Source organism: Pseudophryne corroboree, chromosome 7, assembly GCF_028390025.1.
Source record: "Pseudophryne corroboree isolate aPseCor3 chromosome 7, aPseCor3.hap2, whole genome shotgun sequence".
Taxonomy (NCBI): domain Eukaryota; kingdom Metazoa; phylum Chordata; class Amphibia; order Anura; family Myobatrachidae; genus Pseudophryne; species Pseudophryne corroboree.
The window spans coordinates 12,566,846-12,593,466 of record NC_086450.1 but is presented as its reverse complement, the minus strand read 5'-3'; the positions used below and the strand labels follow the sequence as shown (position 1 = coordinate 12,593,466).

Below are 26,621 nucleotides of genomic sequence, written 5' to 3'. Positions count from 1 at the left end.
TCTGGCTATGGAGGAGGTAGCCTGTGGCTCTCTCTGGCTATGGAGGAGGCAGCCTGTGGCTCTCTCTCTGGCTATGGAGAAGGCAGCCTGTGGCTCTCTCTCTGGCTATGGAGGAGGCAGCCTGTGGCTCTCTCTCTGGCTATGGAGGAGGCAGCCTGTGGTTCTCTCTCTGGCTATGGAGGAGGCAGCCTGTGGCTCTCTCTCTCTCTGGCTATGGAGGAGGTAGCCTGTGGCTCGCTCTCTGACTATGGGGGAGGCAGCCTGTGGCTCTCTCTCTGGCTATGGAGGAGGCAGCCTGTGGCTCTCTCTGGCTATGGAGGAGGCAGCCTGTGGCTCTCTCTCTGGCTATGGAGGAGGCAGCCTGTGGCTCTCTCTCTGGCTATGGAGGAGGCAGCCTGTGGCTCTCTCTCTCTCTCCGGCTATAGAGGAGGCAGCCTGTGGCTCTCTGGCTATGGAGGAGGTAGCCTGTGGCTCTCTCTCTGGCTACGGAGGAGGCAGCCTGTGGCTCTCTCTCTGGCTATGGAGGAGGCAGCCTGTGGCGCTCTCTCTGGCTATGGAGGAGGCAGCCTGTGGCTCTCTCTCTGGCTATGGAGGAGGCAGCCTGTGGCGCTCTCTCTGGCTATGGAGGAGGCAGCCTGTGGCTCTCTCTCTGGCTATGGAGGAGGCAGCCTGTGGCTCTCTGGCTATGGAGGAGGCAGCCTGTGGCTCTCTCTCTGGCTATGGAGGAGGCAGCCTGTGGCTCTCTCTCTGGCTATGGAGGAGGCAGCCTGTGGCTCTCTCTGGCTATGGAGGAGGCAGCCTGTGGCTCTCTCTCTGGCTATGGAGGAGGCAGCCTGTGGCTCTCTCTCTGGCTATGAAGGAGGCAGCCTGTGGCTCTCTCTCTGGCTATGGAGGAGGCAGCCTGTGGCTCTCTCTCTGGCTATGGAGGAGGCAGCCTGTGGCTCTCTCTCTGGCTATGAAGGAGGCAGCCTGTGGCTCTCTCTCTGGCTATGGAGGAGGCAGCCTGTGGCTCTCTCTCTGGCTATGGAGGAGGCAGCCTGTGGCTCTCTCTCTGGCTATGGAGGAGGCAGCCTGTGGCTCTCTCTCTCTCTCTGGCTATAGAGGCAGCCTGTGGCTCTCTGGCTATGGAGGAGGCAGCCTGTGGCGCTCTCTCTGGCTATGGAGGAGGCAGCCTGTGGCTCTCTCTCTGGCTATGGAGGAGGCAGCCTGTGGCTCTCTCTCTGGCTATGGAGGAGGCAGCCTGTGGCTCTCTCTCCGGCTATGGAGGAGGCAGCCTGTGGCTCTCTCTCTGGCTATGGAGGAGGCAGCCTGTGGCTCTCTCTCTCTGGCTATGGAGGAGGCAGCCTGTGGCTCTCTCTCTGGCTATGGAGGAGGCAGCCTGTGGCTCTCTCTCTGGCTATGGAGGAGGCAGCCTGTGGCTCTCTCTCTCTGGCTATGGAGGAGGTAGCCTGTGGCTCTCTGGCTATGGAGGAGGCAGCCTGTGGCTCTCTCTGGCTATGGAGGAGGCAGCCTGTGGCTCTCTCTCTGGCTATGGAGGAGGCAGCCTGTGGCTCTCTCTCTGGCTATGGAGGAGGCAGCCTGTGGCTCTCTCTCTGGCTATGGAGGAGGCAGCCTGTGGCTCTCTCTCTGGCTATGGAGGAGGCAGCCTGTGGCTCTCTGGCTATGGAGGAGGCAGCCTGTGGCTCTCTCTCTGGCTATGGAGGAGGTAGCCTGTGGCTCTCTCTCTCTGCCTATGGAGGAGGCAGCCTGCGGCTCTCTCTCTCTGGCTATGGAGGAGGCAGCCTGTGGCTCTCTCTGGCTATGGAGGAGGCAGCCTGTGGTTCTCTCTCTGGCTATGGAGGAGGCAGCCTGTGGCTCTCTCTCTCTCTGGCTATGGAGGAGGTAGCCTGTGGCTCGCTCTCTGACTATGGAGGAGGCAGCCTGTGACTCTCTCTCTGGCTATGGAGGAGGCAGCCTGTGGCTCTCTCTCTGGCTATGGAGGAGGCAGCCTGTGGCTCTCTCTCTGGCTATGGAGGAGGCAGCCTGTGGCTCTCTCTCTCTCTCCGGCTATAGAGGAGGCAGCCTGTGGCTCTCTCTCTGGCTATGGAGGAGGTAGCCTGTGGCTCTCTCTCTGGCTACGGAGGAGGCAGCCTGTGGCTCTCTCTCTGGCTATGGAGGAGGCAGCCTGTGGCGCTCTCTCTGGCTATGGAGGAGGCAGCCTGTGGCGCTCTCTCTGGCTATGGAGGAGGCAACCTGTGGCTCTCTCTCTCTCTGGCTATGGAGGAGGTAGCCTGTGGCTCTCTCTGGCTATGGAGGAGGCAGCCTGTGGCTCTCTCTCTGGCTATGGAGTAGGCAGCCTGTGGCTCTCTCTCTGGCTATGGAGGAGGTAGCCTGTGGCTCTCTCTCTGGCTATGGAGGAGGCAGCCTGTGGCTCTCTCTGGCTATGGAGGAGGCAGCCTGTGGCTCTCTCTGGCTATGGAGGAGGCAGCCTGTGGCTCTCTCTCTGGCTATGGATGAGGCAGCCTGTGGCTCTCTCTCTGGCTATGGAGGAGGCAGCCTGTGGCTCTCTCTCTGGCTATGGAGGAGGCAGCCTGTGTCTCTCTCTCTCTCTGGCTATGGAGGAGGCAGCCTGTGGTGCTCTCTCTGGCTATGGAGGAGGCAGCCTGTGGCTCTCTCTCTCTCTGGCTATGGAGGAGGCAGCCTGTGGCTCTCTCTCTCTCTGGCTATGGAGGAGGCAGCCTGTGGCTCTCTCTGGCTATGGAGGAGGCAGCCTGTGGCTCTCTCTGGCTATGGAGGAGGCAGCCTGTGGCTCTCTCTCTGGCTATGGAGGAGGCAGCCTGTGGCTCTCTCTCTGGCTATGGAGGAGGCAGCCTGTTCCCGCAGCCTAACCTCCCCCTTAGTGCCTGACCCTATCCACCCCCCCAGAGGTGCCTAAACCTGACTCTCTTCTCCCCCCTGGGGTACCTAAACCCCCCCCCCCCCTTCCTTTTCCTAAACCTAACCCAGAGGCTGTTATTAAGGTCAGTCTCCTGCACTGCCCCAGCTAGTATGTACCCTTACCCCCCTCCTACCCCCAGCACTACCTACCCCTCTCCTTGTCCCCCAGCACTGTCCTATCTGTTTTCTGCCCTCATCCCCCATAATATGTGATGGGACCCAGAAATAGTGGAGTAGGACCCCCAATCTTCTCAAATTTTTTTGCTCCGCGCGATCACTGTGTACCCCTGGGACACCCCCCTGATGGCTAAATAGGCACTTAGAAGTTTTTAATTATTTTAAATTGTCCAATAATGACATGTCATTTTTGGGGTGAAAAAGTGCAAATGATGGAAATTGGGGTACAAGGCATGGGACAGGTACATTGAGGTGTTTTATGGGCGGGACAAGTGTTTCTAGACTTGAAGGCGGGAGTAATCGGTCTGTTTCCACTTAAATGACCCAAATATATACTTATACCTATTTTTATGCACCCCCAGTTTAGTTTTAGCACTTATTTTGCTGAAAAAAATGCTTTCTATCATTATTTTTACTTTTTAAGTACAAGGAATACGTTTATAATAACCAAGAATAAACTTTTATACTGTTATCCATTGTGAGTTTAGCTTTTTGGAGGGGAATGGACAGATTTACCCAGTTTTCACTTTTTCGCTAATTTGAATTTGAATAGGGCGAATTGCGGGAGCGCGCATACCCGTGCAAAGGCCCTCATTCCGAGTTGATCGCTCGCTGCCGTTTTTCGCAGCATAGCGATCACGCTAAAAACCGTCTGTTCTGCGCATGCGTATGGGCCGCAGGGCGTACGCGCCAAGTAATTTAACACAAAACTAAGCAATTTTACACAGGGGCGAGCGAGGCTTTTCAGTCGCTCTGCTGATCGGTGTGTGATTGACAGGAAGTGGGTGTTTCTGGGCGGAAACTGACCGTTTACCGGGAGTGTGCTAAAAAAACGCAGGCGTGTCAGGCTAAAACGCAGGAGTGGCTGGAGAAACGGGGGAGTGGCGGCCGAACGCAGGGCGTGTTTGTGACGTCAAACCAGGAACTAAACGGACTGAGGTGATCGCAATCTAGGAGTAGGTCTGGAGCTACTCAGAAACTGCAGGAAAAGATTTTGGAGCAGTTCTGCTAACCTTTCGTTCGCACTTCTGCTAAACTAAGATACACTCCCAGAGGGCGGCGGCCTAGCGTGTGCACTGCTGCTAAAAGCAGCTAGCGAGCGATCAACTCGGAATGAGGGCCAAAGTCTTTATTTTTGCAGAAAATTTCAGCGATTTTGTCGCTAATTGAATACCCCCTTAAAGTCTTTGCATTCAAATGCACTTTTGCAAAAATCTAGGCACGCCTCTGCAATCTCAAGCACACAGAGCCACCAAACAGAGTTTTGCGCTGGGCTTTGCCCATTTAACGCATCGTGAGTGACCTCCAATAAATAATACATGGTTTTTGTTTGCTCACCCATTGGACAAAACATCAGTACAACAGGAAGTGTAAAAGCCCGCTTGCTGCCATACCCAGTGATCCAGACATGCCGCGGATCAATCTGTCGCTTAGCGTCAGCCTCCTCGTGTTGTATGATATTGTAGGCTTGCACGTTCTCTGCAGCAATGTCCTTCATCAGACCGCTCAACATATCCGACGTTACACTGTAATATTCCTGCAAGAGAGGGTAATACAGCTAATCAGAGACAATAACTAATAAAGAGTGACTGACGACAACAAAAACATTCAGCAATGGATGATGAGAAGATCCCCAAGCGGCTTCTCCTATGCTCTCTGTAGGGGGTGCTGCTAAACCATTTAAAAGTAGGGTAATACAACGGGGAATGTGAAGCACCGACAGCGTCTTATTGTATATTTAATAGGAATAAAAGCAATGTGGCAGACTAATAATATTTGAGTGGTAAAATAACGTGATCCGTAGACAATGCCGGCGGATGTGCATGCCTGAATGAAGCAACAACTGAACTGCTCCATTGGGTGCCATCTAGTGGCTACCGGCGCACAAAACACTTGAATTCCCCCCATAGAGGTGAGGAGCCGCGTTAGCCTTTTATTATATAAAAGAATTGAACAATAAAAAGCCTGTGTAATCCCACTGAAGGCTACTTTTATTAAAACACAAGTAAAGCGATGGGAGAAAATGTACAATAAAGTGCAAGCTCTATGTTTTGCAGGTACATCACCGAGCTTCCTCAGGAGTTAGTGAGAATGGGTAAAGTGTTGAAAAAAGGGAGGGGTGTCCAACCTAGAGCAAGCAAAGCGCGGCAGGGAAACGTCGGTTACAAATTAGGGAGGTAGGCAAAGAGAGAGTGCATGAGAAGACGTAACCATGAACAGGGAATGCTGGAGAGCGGTTGTGTGCCAGAAGACAAATGTGTATAACAGGGTAACGTTATTGGGGTGGAAGGCAGCAGGGAAAGGAAACATAGAGGGAAAAGTGGAGGGAAAAGTGGAGGGAAAAGTGTCGCAGAAATGGAAAAACACAGAGGGGCGGAATAGAAATATTAGGATTTTGGTTACCTACCGGTAAATCCTTTTCTCGTAGTCCGTAGAGGATGCTGGGGTCCACATTAGTACCATGGGGTATAGACGGGTCCACTAGGAGCCACTGCCACTTTAAGAGTTTCAGAGTGTGGGCTGGCTCCTCCCTCTATGTCCCTCCTACCAGACTCAGTCTAGAAACTGTGCTCGAGGAGACGGACATCTTCGAGAGGATTTAACACAGATTGTGGCGAGATTCACACCAGCTCACGCATACAAGGCAAACCAAGCTAACGAGCTTGAAACACTCAGCAACAGCTGAAACATTACTTACCAAGTAACAATGCAGTACGTAACTAAACAAAGTTGTACTGAACCAGATAACGGTTGCAGGAAAACAAAGCGCTGGGCGGGCGCCCAGCATCCTCTACGGACTACGAGAAAAGGATTTACCAGTAGGTAACTAAAATCATATTTTCTCTTACGTCCTAGAGGATGCTGGGGTCCACATTAGTACCATGGGGATGTACCAAAGCTCCCAGAACGGGAGGGAGAGCGCGGAGGCTCCTGCAGAACTGATTGACTGAACTTCAGATCATCAGAGGCCAAAATATCGAACTCGTAGAACTTAGCAAACGTGTTCGACCCAGACCAAGTTGCCGCTCTGCAAAGTTGTAACGCCGAGACACCCCGGGCAGCTGCCCAGGAAGACCCCACCTTACAAGTAGAGTGGGCCTTAACAGATTTTGGACACGGCAATCCCGCCGTAGAATATGCATGCTGGATAGTGAATCTAATCCAGCGAGATATAATCTGCTTTGAAGCAGGACACCCAATTTTCTTGGGATCATACAGGGCAAACAAAGAGTCCGATTTTCTGTAACGAGCAGTCCTCTTCACAAAGATTTTCAAAGCCCTCACAACATCTAAGGACTCTGACGAAATTGAGGAGTCGGTAGCCACTGGCACCACAATAAGTTGGTTGATATGAAATTCCGACACAACCTTTGGAAGAAACTGCTGACGTGTCCAGAGCTCAGCTCTATCTTCGTGGAAGATCAAGTAAGGGCTTTTACAAGACAAAGCCCCCAATTCTGACACATGTCTAGCAGAAGCTAAGTCCAACAACGTGACAGCCTTCCATGTAAGAAATATTGACCTCAGCCTCCTGTAGAGGCTCAAACCAGTCCGACTGGAGGAACTGCAACACCACGTTAAGGTCACAAGGCGCCGTAGGCGGTACAAAGGGAGGTTGAATGTGCAGAACTCCCTTCAAAAAGGTCTGAACCTCAGGGAGGGCAGCCAATTGTTTCTGGAAGAAAACGTACAGGGTCAAAATCTGGACCTTCACAGATCCCAACCTCAGGCCCATATCCACACCTGCTTGCAGGAAGAGGAGAAAACGTCCCAGTTGAAACTCCACCGCAGGAAACTTCTTGGACTCACACCAAGAGACATATATCTTTACGATGGTAATGTGTAGACGTTACCCCTTTCCTAGCCTGTATCAGGGTAGGAATGACCTTCTTCGGAATGCCCTTCCGAGCTAGTATCAGGCGTTCAACCTCCATGCCGTCAAACGTAGCCGCTGTAAGTCTTGATAGGCGAACGGCCCCTGCTGCAGCAGGTCCTCCGAAGAGGAAGAGGCCTCGGCTCTTCCTGCAAGAGATTCAGAAGGTCCGCGTACCAAGCCGCCTTGGCCAGTCTGGCGCAAAGAGGATCGCTTGAACTCTTGTTCTCCTTACAAGCTTTAGAACTCTTGGAATGAGTGGGAGTGGTGGAAACACGTACACCGACTGGAACACCCACGGAGACACCAGGGCGTCCACTGCCACTGCTTGTGGATTCCTCGACCTGGAACAATAGCGTTGAAGCTTCTTGTTGAGATGAGAGGCCATCATGTCTATTTGGGGTAACCTCCAAAGGTCTGTTATTTCCTTGAACACCTCTGGATGGAGACCCCACTCCCCCGGATGGAGATCGTGTCTGCTGAGGAAGTCTTCCCAGTTGTCCACCCCCGGAAAGAAGATTGCAGAGAGCGCCAATGCGTGCCTTTCTGCCCAGAAGATGATTCTTGTAACTTCTGACATCGCTGCTCTGCTCTTTGTTCCGCCCTGTCGGTTTATGTAAGCCACCGTCGTTACATTGTCCAAACGTACTTGAATGGCCCGATTTCTTAGAAGATGAGCCACCTGAAGAAGACCGTTGTAGATGGTTCTTAGTTCCAGGATGTTGATCGGCAGGCCGGCTTCCAGACTTGACCACCTTCCTTGGAAGGTTTCCCCTTGAGTGACTGCGACCCAGCCCCGGAGGCTCGCATCCGTGGTTAGAAGGACCCAGTCCTTAATCCCGAACCTGCGGCCCTCCAGAAGGTGAGACAATTGGAGCCACAATTCTCTGGTGCATGTGTAGATGAGATCCTGACCACTTGTCCAGGAGATCCAGTTGGAAGGCCCGAGCATGGAACCTCCCGTACTGGAGAGCCTCATAAGAGGCCACCATCTTTCCCAAAAGGCGAATGCATTGATGAACCGATACCCGGGCTGGCTTCAGGACATCCTGGACCATTGTCTGTATCACCAACGCCTTTTCCTGTGGAAGAAACACCCTCTGCACTTCCGTGTCGAGGATCATCCCCAGAAAAGACAACCTCCGGGTTGGTTCCAAATGAGATTTTGGAAGGTTCAGAATCCAACCGTGGACTCTGAGAAGGCGGGTCGTGAGTACAATGGACTGCAACAGCTCCTCCTTGGACGATGCTTTTATCAGTAGATCTTCTAGATACGGAATGATGTTCACCCCCTGCTTTCGGAGTAGAACCATCATCTCCACCATCACCTTGGTGAACACCCTTGGTGCTGTAGAGAGGCCGAATGGCAGGGCCTGGAACTGGAAATGACAGTCCATTAATGCAAAACGGAGATAAGCCTGATGCGGTAGCCAAATTGGAATGTGGAGGTACGCATCCTTGATATCCAGGGATACTAGGATTTCCCCCTCTTCCAGACCTGATATCACCGCCCTGAGAGACTCCATTTTGAACTTGAACTCCTTCAGAAAAGGGTTCAGTGATTTTAGGTTAAAAATGGGCCTGACCGAACCATCCGGTTTCGGTACCACGAAAAGGTTCGAATAGTAACCTGTGGCTTGTGAATGAGGAGGCACTGGCACAATGACCTGTGCCTCCACCAACTTCTGAACCGCTGCTTGTAGGACAGTCCTGTCCGCCAACAGAGCTGGCAAGCCTGATTTGAAAAATCGGTGAGGAGGGAGATTTTGAAATTCCAACCTGTATCCCTGGGACCCAAATATCTATCACCCAGGGATCCAGGCCGGACGATACCTAGACGTGACTGAACTGTCTGAGCCTCGCTCCCACTGGCCCCACCTCCAGGCCGCGCGGTCCACCGTCATGCGGAGGACTTCAGCGTACTGGAAGCAGGCTTACTTTCTTGGGAACCTGCCGCAGCAGGTTTCTTGGATTTAGCTCGACCTCCCCTAAAGAAGGTATTGGACGGTTTGGCCTTTCTAGGCTTGTTAGGCCGAAAGGACTGTGATGCTGATGAAGAAAAGGATTTCTTCGGAGCAGGTGTAGCTGAGGGAAGGAACGGAGACTTACCCGCCGTAGCCGTGGATATCCACGCATCCAAAGCTACCCCAAAGAGAGCCTGACCTGTGTAGGGTAGGGACTCCACACTTTTCCTGGATTCCGTGTTGGCCGACCACTGGCGCAGCCACAGTCCCCGACGAGCTGAAACAGACATGGAAGAGATCCCCGCAGCCATGGAACCCAGGTCTTTCATGGATTCTACCATAAAACCTGCTGAATAGTGAATGTTATGCAAAAACAATTCAACATCACCCTTATCCATTGTATCCAAATCTTCAAGTAAGGTGCCTGACTATTTTACTATAGCTTTTGCAATCCATGCAGTAGCAATAGTGGGACGTAATATGGCCCCTGAAGCTGTGTACATTGATTTAAGTGTGTTAGCAATTTTTCTATCAGCCGGCTCCTTTTAGGCGGTAGATCCCAGAACAGGTAAAACCACCTTTTTTGAGAGTCTGGACACAGATGCGTCAACAATCGGCGGGTTTTCCCATATTTTCCTATCCTCCTCAGGGAAAGGAAACGCCACCTGGACCCTTTTAGGGATCTGGAATTTTTTCTCAGGGTTTTCCCATGCTTTCTCAAATATAGCATTCAATTCCTTTGACGCAGGGAAGGTTAGCGAGGCTTTCTTATTTTCCGTGAAAAAAGCCTCCTCAACCTGCTCAGGTGTGGTATCATTAATATTCAACACATCCCTTTGCAAGAGAGGCAGACCCCGTAACACATCCCCAGTACCGTCTGTGGTATCAGAATCGGTATCCGTGTCATCTTGCATGACATGAACAAGCGCACGTTTGTGGGGGTATATAGCGGAGCGTCCTGAGGTACCAGAATCGGGCCATACTGCCACAGAGTTCTATAATACCTGGGTTGCGGATTCATTACTTGCAACCCTATCTGAAATCTGAGAAATCCAAGATTTGATAGAAGAAAGACCCCTTGTCAGCGCTGACTGTGCACCTTAATAGGATACACAGTCGTATTGCAGCCTCCCCCCCCCTTCTACAACTCCCTGGTACCGTGAGAGATAGCTGGAGTTGTTGTGGAGGGACCTTCTTTCTCCTGGTCAGCGCTGTGCAGGCAGGAAAATGGCGCTGAACGCTGCTGGGTCCGCTCTGAGGAGAAGCTCCGCACCCAAAATGGCGCTGTCTTCCCGCTCTTCATCTGATTATACTGGCCTGAGGATTTAGTGCTGGCTGAGATCCTGGGACCCCGACAGGCTTTGTGACCAGTGTAGGGTGTAAGCGCTGGCCTAGGGCGCCCCTCACTACGTACCGCTGAGCCATCCCGGAGCGCAGTTAATACTGCGCTCCTACCCTGCTGCCGCCATCTTCACACCGGCCCCCCCGCTTGCTAGGGGGTTGGTGTCCCACTCGCCACCAATCTTCAGCTCTGTAAGGGGGTGGCGGCATGCTGCTGGGGCGAGCGGTCCCCTGTGGCGGAGAACGATCAGACCCCTCTGGAGCTCCGTGTCCAGTCAGTGGAGGCAGTGGCTCAGACCCCGCAGGGCGAACACTGCTCCTCCCCTTAGTCCCTCGCTGCAGGGAGGCTGTTGCCAGCAGCCTCCCTGTAAAATAAAAAACTCTAAAATAACATTTTACTAGAAAAGCTCTGTAGAGCTCCCCTAGCTGTGACCGGCTCCTCCGGGCACATTTTCTAAACTGAGTCTGGTGGGAGGGGCAAAGCGGGAGGAGCCAGCCCACACTCTGAAACTCTAAAAGTGCCAATGGCTCCTAGTGGACTCGTCTATACCCCATGGTACTGTGGACCCCAGCATCCTCTAGGACGTAAGAGAAATATGCATACAGTATTTTCCCCTATGCAGAGTTAAACGCATCAAAGCGACTGCACTGCCCTACCCTTCACGCAAAAAATCCATCAGAAAACAGGAGCACCACCCTGTCCACTGGCACAGCCTAAATTCTGACCCCCCGTTAGCACCCAGTTAAGCGCCTTCAGCCTGTGGAGGAGCAGCTGAGTTGGTTAGAACTATGAATGGCCCGCAGATGCGTGTGCACGACTCTAAACATAAGAAAAGAATTCACTTGGCCCGTGTTACATGCTAGGGTTACATTTTTTTCTTTGGAGGCAATTAACCTGCCAGTATATTTTTGGATTGTGGGTAGAAACTGAAGCACCCGGAGTAAAGCCATCCAAGCACGGGGAATCGAACCAATGACCTCATGCTAACCACTACACCATCCGTGCTGATTCCGGCTCTGCGTCAGACCCTGCTGATACACACAGCCCGAGCTGCATCTGCAGAGTCCTAGAAAACAATTCTTCACTTACAGATTATATGAAGGGAAGAAAGTATACAGAAGCAGGCAGTGAGGAAAGACACATACTGTATGCGCCATTCCCACAATGTCATGGGCTCTGATTGGCATTTTGTAGCTGAATTCTTGAAATAATTGCAGGCTGTGATATGAATAGCCGGCATTCAGAAGTCGACACCAAAAATACCGACATGTTCTGGATCTAGACAGTTTAAATGTCAACATGAATGTTAGGACAACAGAACAATTAACGACATTCACAAAAGTCAACATAGTCAAAACGTCAACAGGATCATATTTAATATGTCGACTCCAGAATGTCAACATACCAGTTTTTGCATATTTTAGCCTAATTCTAACCCCTGACCCTAAATCTTACCTTAAAAGAACACATTACTTGAGTTATAAAAGTTATATCTGATCGAACTTCCTAATAATAAATAATAGGAATGCAGAGAATTAGGATTTAGTACAAATACGAGCACAGTACGTGGTGTGGGATGAAATCATTGGATGACATTACCTGGGCATGTTCCATGAAATCATTAAACCCTCCCAGAAGCAATCCTTTGCCTCCACGATCTAACAGTTCTCGCCATATTATCGGTGAGCGCCGGTGCTTCCATCCGTACTTTACACATAACTCCGTCAGCCATTCCTACAGAAACATCATACTCACAGTAATTCATCATACGAATATATAACATTATAAAGTAACATGATTCCATCCTTTTCATTACGGAAGATCAGATTTTTCTTATACCATCCTGACTGACTAGCAGAAAGGGGGAATGGGACGCGGGAGCTTTCTTACACACACAGCGGCACATGAAATGTAATAGCCTGTGAGTTACAGGCGGCCGTGAGGTATCAGCACTTTCGATTTTACACGGCAATATTTTTAAAAGGAAATATCAGTTTGGTTTAAAATTCCACTTTAAATCTAGCGGTTAAATTGCCCACGTGTGGCGGCTGCCTGCAACTCGCAGGCTATATATGCGCCAAAGTCACACATTAGAATAGGCTAGGCAGGAGATTACATTTCTTTGTGACCTTACTTTAACAGTCCTTCAGTCACATCCTCAAAATACTGTCATGCCCAGGATTCAAACCCAGGACCTTCCATATTGCAGCCAGGCACCTTACTCATGGAGCTATTTGCTCCTGTATGAGAAGTACGAGAGTGTTTTGAAACGTGTGACTTAAATAAAGGCGTGTGTGACTGAAGATGCTTAGGTATATGAGGGAGACGGGGGCAGTCGGGTGATGCCGGGGATTAAAGAGGAGGAAGTTGCAAGTGAGATTGATTAAAACAGAACATTGCCCCCTGATTTGTGGTGCCCTGTGCAGGGTCCCGTGGGGTGGCACACGTCGCACCACCCTAGTTACGGCCCTGCTGGTGCCTGTGGACTGAGTGAGTCAGGTATACTTTACCAGCCATGCTACTAGTACTGTATTTCTGCTGATCCACGAGCGATCAGTGCCCATTTTCTGCAATTCCCCCCACACTGTGAAATAGTCTCATCTCCCTACAGGTACAGTCAGTACATGCGCCTTTCATGTGGGCAGCAGGGTCCCAGGAAACTGGCATATTGCCCACCTGTGGCACAGCGGCTTCAGCCTGGCAGCTGGCTCCTCCTGCAGCTGTAGAACGGACAAGAGAGCAGACTAGCAGTCGGACCTTAGTTCCCTGGGACACCCTTCTCCTGCAGATGAAGTAGGCGCAACAAGTGCCAACACTCTCCAGGCGCTGCGTCCTCTTCTTCTACAGTGTGCAAATGGCACCGACTCCTTTCACATCTATTTCCCAGTCTGTGGCTGCCTTTTTGATTTAAATCTTTTTCTCCATCATGACACAACGGGATGTGGTCAATTTACCTACAATCAAAATCCCGTCAGTCAACTATTGACCGACCATCAAAATCCCGTCGTCAAAATCCCGACATGGTCAAAATACCGACATTTAAAATACCGACAAGGTCATAATACCGATATTTAAAATGTCGACAGGTATTTAAAAAAAAGTCGACATGAGTTTTTTATTGAAACTGACTTGTTCATACTTTACCATCCCAGTGGACCTGTATGGGGAATATAATAGTGTGCCGAGTGCAATGAGAAACCGTGCCCGAAGCGAGGGGACGCGGTACACTTATACGGTATCCGTGTCAACCTATGTCAACATACACACCAAAAAACAATGAAAAACACTTGTCAACTTTTTGACCTGTCAACATTTCAAATGTCGGTATTTTGCTCTTGTCGGTATTTTGCTCTTGTCGGGATTTTGATCTTGTTGGGATTTTGATTGTAGGTATTTCATACCGATCCCGAAACAACTCCTGTGATCTTCACCTTTACCCTCACTCACTGGGACACATAACTGAACATGACGTCCAGCAAGGACTGGAATACTGCTCTGATCCTAACGATCCGATGGGATACAGAATGTTCTAGCGGCATGGCTGAATATAGCAGGTCCTGATCACAGGCTCACACACCTACAGAATGTACTGAGTTGCCTGAAAACACATTTCCAATATATGAAAGCGGCATTTACTGAGGATTAATATAATCATACCTCCCAGTGGTCAGGGTGTTGGGTGATTTTGTGCACTCTGAAGTTTGGAAGGTTTTTCTGAAGATAGTCTGCTAGAAGTTCTGCTTTGGCATAGTACGGGCAATCTGCCTTTCCTGGGAGAAAATGGGGAAATCATTTGGGTGAACTTTGTAACCTACTGAAATCACTGTTGACAACACCATCATCTCCCCCGTTCCCCAACTCCGCTGCCTGGGCGTCACTCTTGACTCCTCCCTCTTCTTTGCACCCCACATCCAAGCTCTGGCGCAATCCTGTCGGTTCCAGCTACGCAACATTGCTCATATCAGGCCATTTCTCTAACTTATCATCCACTCACCGGTCATCTCACGACTCGACTACTGCAATGTTCTCCTCACTGGCCTCACTTGCTCCCACCTCGCACCCCTCCAATCTGTCCTCAACTCCACACCTAGGCTTATCTTCCTCTCCCTCCGCTCCACATCTGCCACTCCCCTTCCACAAAATCTACACTGGCTTCCATTCCCCTACAGAATCTTCTTCAAACTCCTCACCCTCACATACAAGGCCATCTCTAATTCCACTGCTCCCTACATCTCCAACCTCCTCTCCCTTCATACTCCCTCCCACCCCCTATGGTCGACCAATGACCATCGCCTCTCCTCTGCCCTGGTCGCTGCTTCTCATGCTCGAGTTCAAGATTTTGCCTGTGCTGCACCCCTTCAGTGGAACGCGCTCCCCCGCTCCATTAGACTCTCCCCGACCTTGCAAAGCTTCAAACGGGCACTAAAAACCCACCTATTTATCAAAGCATACCCTCCCGATGCATAACCCAGTCCTGAAGCCGCGCCTCCACCCCCTGCCTCATGCCTTGAACATCTCTGCGTTGCTTACATACTGCCATCAGGCTACCTCCCACTTGCTTGCACCTCATGTCATCTGTCTGTTGCCCCTCCCCACTAGATTGTAAGCTCTTCAGAGCAGGGCCCTCTTTCCTCTTGTTGTCTAAGCCCTCTTCTCCTCACATGTCACTCGCAGCTCTCTCCTACTCAGCGACCATCTTTACCCGCATTCTCTCCTGCTGGTAAAGGCTCCTCTCTATCTATGGCCGCCAGCCTCTAGTAGTACGCTGATCACTCCCTCGCTACCTACATTTTAGCTGTATTGTGTATGAGAATTGTGGTGCTATTTGTTACCTGTACTCTATTTCTGTTATTTATTTACTGTAATGCTAAGTCTCCATGTACTGTCCTTTGTACGGCGCTGCGGAACACTTGTGGCGCCTTATAAATAAAATGTCATAATAATAATAACGCTTATGAGAACTGCAGTTGTGCTGAATAAGAGGCTTTGAGCGAGATGCTAATGGGGCATCACACGGTCACGTACGGGACATTTGTATAAGCTTTAACGTATCAATTTTTAGACTCAGTAGCGCTGAGCGTATTTTTTTACATTTTGTTTCCGCGAAAATGCGTCTAAGATGCAAAGAAATGTAATAGGACGCACAAGCAACTCCTGCTGATTAAAATGATATGCGGCATGCCTATATTCTGTGTGTAATTGCGTCTGTATCTGCATACAAAATGCCACGTTACGCATAGCATTTTGTATGCAAATACAGTTGCAGTCGTGCACAGAATATAGGCATGCCGCGCATCATTGTAATCAGTAGGAGCCGCTTGTGCGTCCTGTTTCATTACTTTGCGTCTAAGATGCATTTTTGCGGAAAAAAGCCAAAAAAGACGATCAGCGCTAACAAGTCACACGGCACTCAAGCGTTATGTGTAACACAACTTGTAGCGCACAGAGCAAAGATGTAAGAGGACACATCTGTAATTTCAAAGTGCCGAAAAATAAGATTTTACTTACCGATAAATCTATTTCTCGTAGTCCGTAGTGGATGCTGGGGACTCCGTCAGGACCATGGGGATTAGCGGCTCCGCAGGAGACAGGGCACAAAAATAAAGCTTTAGGATCAGGTGGTGTGCACTGGCTCCTCCCCCTATGACCCTCCTCCAAGCCTCAGTTAGGACACTGTGCCCGGACGAGCGTACACAATAAGGAAGGATTTTGAATCCCGGGTAAGACTCATACCAGCCACACCAATCACACCGTACAACTTGTGATCTGAACCCAGTTAACAGCATGACAACAGAGGAGCCTCTGAACAGACGGCTCACAACAAGAACAACCCGATTTTTTTGTAACAATAACTATGTACAAGTATTGCAGACAATCCGCACTTGGGATGGGCGCCCAGCATCCACTACGGACTACGAGAAATAGAATTATCGGTAAGTAAAATCTTATTTTCTCTAACGTCCTAGTGGATGCTGGGGACTCCGTCAGGACCATGGGGATTATACCAAAGCTCCCAAACGGGCGGGAGAGTGCGGATGACTCTGCAGCACCGAATGAGAGAACTCCAGGTCCTCTTTAGCCAGGGTATCAAATTTGTAGAATTTTACAAACGTGTTCTCCCCCCGACCACGTAGTTGCTCGGCAGAGTTGTAATGCCGAGACCCCTCGGGCAGCCGCCCAGGATGAGCCCACCTTCCTTGTGGAATGGGCATTTACATATTTTGGCTGTGGCAGGCCTGCCACATAATGTGCAAGCTGAATTGTACTACACATCCAACTAGCAATCGTCTGCTTAGAAGCAAGAGCACCCAGTTTTTTGGGTGCATACAGGATAACAGCAAGTCAGTTTTCCTGACTCCAGCCGTCCTGGAAACCGATATTTTCAGGGCCCTGACAACATCTAGCAACTTGGAGTCCTCCAAGTCCCTAGTAGCCGCAGGTACCACAATAAGCTGGTTCAGGTGAAACGCTGACACCACCTTAGGGAGAAACTGGGGACGAGTCCGCAGCTCTGCCCTGTCCGAATGGACAATCAGATATGGGCTTTTGTGAGACAAAGCCGCCAATTCTGACACTTGCCTGGCCGAGGCCAGGGCCAACATCATGGTCACTTTCCATGTGAGATATTTCAAATCCACAGATTTGAGCGGTATAAACCAATGTGATTTGAGGAATCCCAGCACTACGTTGAGATCCCACAGTGCCACTGGAGGCACAAAAGGGGGTTGTATATGCAGTACTCCCTTGACAAACTTCTGGACTTCAGGAACTGAAGCCAATTCTTTCTGGAAGAAAATCGACAGGGCCGAAATTTGAACCTTAATGGACCCCAATCTGAGGCCCATAGACACTCCTGTTTTCAGGAAATGCAGGAATCGACCGAGTTGAAATTTCTTCGTGGAGCCTTCCTGGCCTCACACCACGCAACATATTTTCGCCACATGTGGTGATAATGTTGTGTGGTCACGTCCTTCCTGGCTTTGACCATGGTAGGAAAGACCTCTTCCGGAATGCCTTTTTCCCTTAGGATCCGGCGTTCAACCGCCATGCCGTCAAACGCAGCCGCGGTAAGTCTTGGAACAGACATGGTACGTGCTGAAGCAAGTCCCTTCTTAGCGGCAAAGGTCATGAGTCCTCTGTGAGTATCTCTTGAAGTTCCGGGTACCAAGTCCTTCTTGGCCAATCCGGAGCCACGAGTACAGTTCTTACTCCTCTACGTCTTATAATTCTCAATACCTTGGGTATGAGAAGCAGAGGAGGAAACACATATACTGACTGGTACGCCCACGGTGTTACCAGAACGTCCACAGCTATTGCCTGAAAGTCTCTTGACCTGGCGCAATACCTGTCCAGTTTTTTGTTCAGGCTGGACGCCATCATGTACACCTTTGGTCTTTCCCAACGGTTCACAATCATGTGGAAAACTTCCCGATGAAGTCCCCACTCTCCCGGGTGGAGGTCATGCCTGCTGAGGAAGTCTGCTTCCCAGTTGTCCACTCCCGGAATGAACACTGCTGACAGTGCTATCACATGATTTTCCGCCCAGCGAAAAATCCTTGCAGTTTTTGCCATTGCCCTCCTGCTTCTTGTGCCGCCCTGTCTGTTTACGTGGGCGACTGCCGTGATGTTGTCCCACTGGATCAATACCGGCTGACCTTGAAGCAGAGGTCTTGCTAAGCTTAGAGCATCATAAATTGCCCTTAGCTCCAGTATATTTATGTGGAGAAAAGTCTCCAGATTTGATCACACTCCCTGGAAATTTTTTCCCTGTGTGACTGCTCCCCAGCCTCTCAGGCTGGCCTCCGTGGTCACCAGCATCCAATCCTGAATGCCGAATCTGCGGCCCTCTAGAAGATGAGCACTCTGTAACCACCACAGGAGAGACACCCTTGTCCTTGGAGATAGGGTTATCCGCCGATGCATCTGAAGATGCGATCCGGACCATTTGTCCAGCAGATACCACTGAAAAGTTCTTGCGTGGAATCTGCCGAATGAAATCGCTTCGTAATAAGCCACCATTTTTCCCAGGACTCTTGTGCAATGATGCACTGACACTTTTCCTTGTTTTAGGAGGTTCCTGACTAGCTCGGATAACTCCCTGGCTTTCTCCTCCGGGAGAAACACCTTTTTCTGGACTGTGTCCAGAATCATCCCTAGGAACAGCAGACGTGTCGTCGGAAACAACTGCGGTTTTGGAATATTTAGAATCCACCCGTGCTGTCGTAGAACTACTTGAGATAGTGCTACTCCGACCTCCAACTGTTCTCTGGACCTTGCTCTTATCAGGAGGTCGTCCATTTTCTTCGAAGAAGAATCATCATTTCGGGCATTACCTTGGTAAAGACCCGGCGTGCCGTGGACAATCCAAACGGCAGCGTCTGAAACTGATAGTGACAGTTCTGTACCACGAACCTGAGATACCCTTAGTGAGAAGGGCAAATTGGGACATGGAGGTAAGCATCCCTGATGTCCCGGGACACCATATAGTCCCCTTCTTCCTGGTTCGCTATCACTGCTCTGAGTGACTCCATCTTGATTTGAACCTTTGTAAGTGTTCAAATATTTCAGATTTAGAATAGGTCTCACCGAGCCTTCTTGTTTCAGTACCACAATATAGTGTGGAATAATACCCCTTTCCTTGTTGTAGGAGGGGTACTTTGATTATCACCTGCTGGGAATACAGCTTGTGAATTGTTTCCAATACTGGCTCCCTGTCGGAGGGAGACGTTGGTAAAGCAGACTTCAGGAACCTGCGAGGGGAAACGTCTCGACTTTCCAATCTGTACCCCTGGGATACTACTTGTAGGATCCAGGGGTCCTGTACGGCTCCAGCGTCATGCTGAGAACTTGGCAGAAGCGGTGGAAGGCTTCTGTTCCTGGGAATGGGCTGCCTGCTGCAGTCTTCTTCCCTTTCCTCTATCCCTGGGCAGATATGCTTATGGGGACGAAAGGACTGAGGCTGAAAAGACGGTGTCTTTTTCTGCATAGATGTGACTTAGGGTAAAAACGGTGGATTTCCCAGCAGTTGCCGTGGCCACCAGGTCCGATGGACCGACCCCAAATAACTCCTCCCCTTTATACGGCAATACATCTTTGTGCCGTTTGGAATCTGCATCACCTGACCACTGTCGTGTCCATAAACATCTTATTGGCAGATATGGACATCGCACTTACTCTTGATGCCAGAGTGCAAATATCCCTCTGTGCATCTCGCATATATAGAAATGCATTTTTTAAATGCTCTATAGTAAATAAAATACTGTCCCTGTCAAGGGTATCAATATTTTCAGTCAGGGAATCCGACCAAGCCACCCCCGCGCTGCACATCCAGGCTGAGGCGATCGCTGGTCGCAGTATAACACCAGTATGTGTGTATATACTTTTTAGGATATTTTCCAGCCTCCTATCAGCTGGCTCCTTGAGGGCGGCCGTATCTGGAGACGGTACCGCCACTTGTTTTGATAAGCGTGTGAGCGCCTTATCCACCCTAAGGGGTGTTTCCCAACGCGCCCTAACTTCTGGCGGGAAAGGGTATACCGCCAATAATTTTCTATCGGGGGAACCCCGCGCCTCATCACACACTTCATTTAATTTATCTGATTCAGGAAAAACTATAGGTAGTTTTTCCACACCCCACATAATACCCTTTTTTGTGGTACTTGTAGTATCAGAAATATGTAACACCTCCTTCATTGCCCTTAACAAGTAACGTGTGGCCCTAAAGGAAAATACGTTTGTTTCTTCACCGTCGACACTGGAGTCAGTGTCCGTGTCTGTCTCTGTGTCGACCGACTGAGGTAAAATGGGCATTATAACGTCCCTGACGGTGTTTTAGACGCCTGGACAGATACGAATATGTTTGCCGGCCGTCTCATGTCGTCAATCGACTTGCAGCGTGTTGACATTATCACGTAATTCCTTAAATAAGCCATCTATTCCGGTGTCGACTCCCTAGAGAGTGACATCACCATTACAGGCAATTTGCTCCGCCTCCCAACATCGTCCTCATACATGTCGACACACACGTACCGACACACAGCACACACACAGGGAATGCTCTGATAGAGGACAGGACCCACTAGCCCTTTGGGGAGACAGAGGGAGAGTTTGCCAGCACACACCAAAAACGCTATAATTATACAGGGACAACCTTTATATAAGTGCTTTTCCCTTATAGCATTTTAATATATGTAGTCATATCGCCAAATCAGTGCCCCCCCCTCTCTGTTTTAACCCTGTTTCTGTAGTGCAGTGCAGGGGAGAGCCTGGGAGCCTTCCCACCAGCATTTCTGTGAGGGAAAATGGCGCTGTGTGCTGAGGAGAATAGGCCCGGCCCCCTTTTCGGCGGGCTTCTTCTCCCGTTTTTCTGAGACCTGGCAGGGGTTAAATACATCCATATAGCCCCCAGGGGCTATATGTGATGTATATTTAGCCATAAAAAAGGTATTATACATTGCTGCCCAGGGCGCCCCCCCAGCGCCCTGCACCCTCCGTGACCGCTGTGTGAAGTGTGCTGACAACAATGGCGCACAGCTGCAGTGCTGTGCGCTACCTCAGGAAGACTGAAAAGTCTTCTGCCGCCTGCTTCTGGACCTCTTCCATCTTCGGCATCTGCAAGGGGGGTCGGCGGCGCGGCTCCGGGACGAACCCCAGGGTGAGACCTGTGTTCCGACTCCCTCTGGAGCTAATGGTGTCCAGTAGCCTAAGAAGCCAATCCATCCTGCACGCAGGTGAGTACACTTCTCTCCCCTAAGTCCCTCGATGCAGTGAGCCTGTTGCCAGCAGGACTCACTGAAAATAAAAAACCTAAAAACTTTTTCTAAGCAGCTCTTTAGGAGAGCCACCTAGATTGCACCCTGCTCGGACGGGCACAAAAACCTAACTGAGGCTTGGAGGAGGGTCATAGGGGGAGGAGCCAGTGCACACCACCTGATCCTAAAGCTTTATTTTTGTGCCCTGTCTCCTGCGGAGCCGCTAATCCCCATGGTCCTGACGGAGTCCCCAGCATCCACTAGGACGTTAGAGAAATAGAATTTTAATTACCTACCGGTAAATCCTTTTCTCGTAGTCCGTAGAGGATGCTGGGGTCCACATTAGTACCATGGGGTATAGACGGGTCCACTAGGAGCCACTGGCACCGTAAGAGTTTCAGAGTGTGGGCTGGCTCCTCCCTCTATGCCCCTCCTACCAGACTCTGTCTAGAAACTGTGCCCGAGGAGACGGACATCTTCGAGAGAAGGATTATACACAGATAGTGGTGAGATTCACACCAGCTCAAACATACAAGGCAAACCAAGCTAACTAGCTTGAAACATCAGCAACGGCTGAACAAGATTACTTACCAAGTAACAAAACAGTACTTAACCCAGAACTAAGCAGTACGGAACAAAATAACCACTGCAGGACAACGAAGCGCTGGGCGGGCACCCAGCATCCTCTACTGACTACGAGAAAAGGATTTACCGGTAGGTAATTAAAATTCTATTTTCTCTTACGTCCTAGAGGATGCTGGGGTCCACATTAGTACCATGGGGATGTACCAAAGCTCCCAGAATGGGAGGGAGAGCGCGGAGGCTCCTGCAGAACCAATTGACCAAACTTAAGGTCCTCTGAGGCCAAAGTATCGAACGTGTAGAACTTTGCGAACATGTTTGACCCCAACCAAGTAGCTCGGCAGAGTTATAAGGCAGAGACACCCCGGGCAGCCGCCCAGGAAGAATTCACCTCACGAGTTGAGTGGGCCTTAACAGACGTAGGACACGGCAAGGCTGCCGTAGAATATGCATGCTGGATAGTGAACCTGATCCAGCGAGAGATCGTCTGCTTAGAAGCAGGACACCCAATTTTCTTGGGATCATACAGGACAAACAGAGAGTCCGATTTTCTGTGACAAGCAGTCCTACTCACATAGATCTTTAGAGCCCTTACAACATCCAAGGACTTTGATGAAATTGAGGAGTCAGTCGCAACTGGCACCACAATAGGTTGGTTGATATGAAATGCCGACACAACCTTCGGAAGAAACTAATGACGTGTCCGAAGCTCAGCTCTGTCTTCATGGAAAACCAAGTATGGGCTTTTACATGACAAAGCCCCCCAACTCCGACAAACATAGCAGAAGTTAAGGCCAACAATGTGACAGCCTTCCACGTGAGAAACTTGACCTCAACCTCCTGTAGAGGCTCAAACCAGTCCGACTGGAGGAACTGCAACACCACGTTAAGATCCCAAGGCGCCGTAGGTGGCACAAAGGGAGGTTGGATGTGCAGAACTCCCTTCAAAAAAGTCTGAACCCCAGGGAGGGCAGCCAACTGTTTCTGGAAGAAAATGGATAGGGCCGAAATTTGGACCATTATGGATCCAAACCTCAGGCCCATATCCACACCTGTTTGCAGGAAGAGGAGAAAATGTCGCAGTTGAAATTCCACCGCAGGAAACTTCTTGGATTCACACCAAGATACATATTTTTTCCAAATACGATGGTAATGTTTTGACATTACTCCTTTCCTAGCCTGTATCAGGGTAGGAATAACCTTGTTCGGAATAACCTTCCGAGCTAATATCTGGCGTTCAACCTCCATGCCGTCAAACGTAGCCGTGGTAAGTCTCGATAGGCGAACAGCCCCTGCTACAGCAGGTCCTCCTGAAGAGGAAGAGGCCTCGACTCTTCTAGCAGTAGATCCAGAAGATCCGCGTACCAAGCCCTTCTTGGCCAGTCCGGAGCAATGAGGATTGCCTGAACTCTTGGTCTCCTTATGAGTTTGAGAGCTCTTGGAATGAGTGGAAGTGGAGGAAACACGTACACCGATTTGAACACCCACGGAGTCACTAGGGCGTCCACCGACACTGCTTGCTGAACCTGGAACAACACCGCCGAAGCTTCTTGTTGAGACGAGAGGCCATCATGTCAATTTGGGGTACGCCCCAAAGATCTGTTACCTCCTTGAACACCTGCGGATGGAGACCCCACTCCCCTGGATGGAGATCGTGTCTGCTGAGGAAGTCCGCTTCCCAGTTGTCTACTCCCGGAATGAAGATTGCTGACAGAGCCAACGCGTGCCTTTCTGCCCAGAGGATGATTCTTGTTACCTCTGCCATTGCAGCTCTGCTCTTCGTTCCGCCCTGTCGGTTTATGTAAGCCACTGTCGTTACATTGTCTGACTGCACTTGAATGGCCCGATTTCTCAGAAGATGAGCCGCTTGGAGAAGACCGTTGTAGACGGCTCTTAATTCCAGAATGTTTATCGGCAGGTCGGCTTCCAGACTTGACCACATTCCTTGGAAGGTTTCCCCTTGAGTGACTGCGCCCAAGCCCCGGAGACTTGCATCCGTGGTTAGAAGGAACCAGTCCTGAATCCCGAACCTGCGGCCCTCCAGAAGGTGAAGTAATTGCAGCCACCAGAGGAGTGAAATCCTGGCCTTTGGCGACAGACGTATTCTCTGGTGCATGTGTAGATGGGATCCCGACCACTTGTCTAGGAGATCCAATTGGAAGGACCGAGCATGAAACCTCCCGTACTGCAGAGCCTCGTAAGAGGACACCATCTTCCCCAGAAGGCGAATGCACTGATGAACCGACACCCAGGTTGGCTTCAGGACATCCCTGACCATTGTTTGTATCACCAACGCTTTTTCCTCTGGAGGAAACACCCTCTGCACTTCCGTGTCGAGGATCATTCCCAGAAAGGACAACCTCCTGGTTGGTTCCAAATGAGATTTTGGAAGATTCAGGATCCAACCATGTTCCCTGAGAAGCTGGGTCGTGAGAGCTATGGACCGTAACAGCTTCTCCTTGGACGATGCCTTTATCAGCAGATCGTCCAGATATGGAATTATGTTCACCCCCTGTCTGTGGAGGAGAACCATCATTTCCACCATCACCTTGGTGAATACCCTCGGTGCTGTGGAGAGGACGAATGGCAGGGCCTGGAACTGAAAATTACAATCCAACAGTGCGAATCGAAGATAAGCCTGATGCGGCAGCCAAATCGGAATGTGGAGGTACGCATCCTTGATATCTAGGGATACCAGGAATTCCCCCTCCTCCAGACCTGATATCACTGCCCTTAGACACTCCATTTTGAACTTGAACTCCCTCAGAAAGGGGTTTAGTGATTTTAAGTTCAGAATGGGCCTGACCGAATCATTTGGTTTTGGTACCACGAAAAGGTTCGAATAGTAACCTTTGTTTTGCATCTGGGGAGGAACTGGTACGATAACCTGTGCCTCCACCAGCTTCTGGATGGCTCCATGTAGGGTAGCCCTGTCTGCCGGCAAAGCTGGCAAGCCTGATTTGAAGAACCAGTAAGGAGGGAGATCTTGAAATTCCAGTACCCAGGGATCCAGGCCGGAAATATCTAGTACCCAGGGATCCAGGCCGGATGACACCCAGACGTGACTGAAATGTCTGAGTCTCGCCCCGACCGGCCCTACCTCCAGGCCGCGCTGGCCACCGTCATGCTAAGGACTTTGGCGTACCAGAAGCAGGTTTCTGTTCCTGGGAACCTGCAGCAGCAGGTTTCTTGGATTTTGGCCGACCTCCTCTAAAGAAGGCGTTGGATGGTTTGGCCTTTCTTGTTTTAGTAACACGAAAGGACTGTGATGCCTCTGAAGGAAAAGGTTTCTTCGCAGCAGGTGCAGCTGAGGGAAGAGAAGGTAACTTACCTGCTGTAGCCGTGGAGATTCACGCATCCAACGCTTCCCCAAAGAGAGCCTGACCTGTGTAAGGTAGGCTCTCCACACCTCTCCTGGATTCTGCGTCGGCAGACCACTGGCGCAGCTGCAGTCCTCGACGAGCTGAGACAGACATGGAGGAAATTCCTGCAGCCTTCGAACCCAAGTCCTTCATGGATTCCACCATAAATCCTGCAGAATCCTGAATGTTACATAAAAACAATTCTACGTCACTTTTATCCATAGTATCCAAATCCTCAAGTAACGTGCCTGACCGCTTTACTATAGCTTTGGAAATCCATGCACAGGCAATAGTAGGCCATAGTATCGCCCCTGAAGCTGTGTATATGGATTTGAGCGTAGTATCAGTTTTGCGATCAGCCGGCTCTTTTAAGGCGGTAGATCCTGGAACAGGTAAAACCACCATTTTCGAGAGTCTGGATACAGACGCGTCCACTACGGGTTTCCCATTTTTTTCTATCCTCAGAGAAGGGGAAAGCAACCAGAACCCTTCTAGGGATCTGGAATTTATTCTCCAGGTTTTCCCAGGCTTTTTCAAAAATAGCATTTAATTCTTTGGACGCAGGGAAGGTTAGCGAGGCTTTCTTATTTTCAGTGAAGTAAGCCTCCTCAACTTGCTCAGGAGTTGTATCAGCAATATTCAACACATCCCTGATAGCCTCTATGATCAACTGCACCCCTTTAGCAAGAGATGCGGCCCCGAGTACATCCCCATCACCGTCTGCCGTGTCAGAATCGTCTCAGTGGCTCAGACCCCGCAGGGCGAACACTACTCCCCCCCCTTAGTCCCACGAAGCAGGGAAGCTGTTGCCTGCAGCCTCCCTGTAAAATAATAAACTCTAAAATAAACTTTTACTAAAGAAGCTTCTGTAGATCTCCCCTAGCTGTGACCGGCTCCTCCGGGCACATTTTCTAAACTGAGTCTGGTAGGAGGGTCATAGAGGGAGGAGCCAGCCCACACTCTCAAACTCTTAAAGTGCCAGTGGCTCCTAGTGGACCCGTCTATACCCCATGGTACTAATGTGGACCCCAGCATCCTCTAGGACATAAGAGAAATTAGCTTATTTTTTTAGGTGTAAAAAAAGTGTCTCTTATACCCAACATGGGGGGGTCATTCCGACCTGATCGCACGCTAGCTATTTTTTGCAGCGCTGCAATCAAATAGTCGCTGCCTATGGGGGAGTGTATTTTCGCTTTGCAAGTGTGCGATCGCATGTGCAGCCGAGTGGTACAAAAACATTTTGTGCAGTTTCTGAGTAGCCCAGAACTTACTCAGCCGCTGCGATCACTTCAGCCTGTCCGGGGTCGGAATTGACGCTTGGACACACCTGCGTTTTTCCAACCACTCCCAGAAAACGGTCAGTTACCACCCACAAACGCCTTCTTCCTGTCAATCTTATTGCGATTGGCTGTGCGAATGGATTCTTCGTTAAATCCATCGCCCAACAGCGATCCGCTTTGTACCCGTACGACTCGCCTGCACATTGCGGTGTATACGCATGCACAGTTCTGACCTGATCACAGCGCTGCAAAAAATAGCTAGCATGCGATCAGGTCGGAATGACCCTCACAATGGCCCTCATTCCGAGTTGTTCGCTCGCTAGCCGCTTTTCGCAGCATTATACACGCTAAGCCGCCGCCCCCCTGGGAGTGT

General features: G+C 50.3%; 1 protein-coding gene across 3 annotated transcripts in view; it reads right to left on the bottom strand.

Moving 5' to 3' along the window:
• The window catches only part of MDH1B (malate dehydrogenase 1B), a 63,848-nt gene that overhangs the window by 34,624 nt on the left and 2,603 nt on the right, over positions 1–26,621 (bottom strand). Inside the window, exons 2-4 of one of the 3 annotated variants that reach the window (XM_063932691.1) lie at positions 13,931–14,043; positions 11,873–12,007; positions 4,488–4,630 (exon numbers count right to left, since the gene is read on the bottom strand). In XM_063932691.1, the coding sequence (XP_063788761.1) occupies positions 4,488–4,630; positions 11,873–12,007; positions 13,931–14,043 (391 nt within the window). Of the gene's footprint in view, positions 1–4,487; positions 4,631–11,728; positions 11,776–11,872; positions 12,008–13,930; positions 14,044–26,621 lie in introns of those variants that run through there. The other 2 variants (XM_063932692.1, XM_063932693.1) reach the window with 2 other exon arrangements.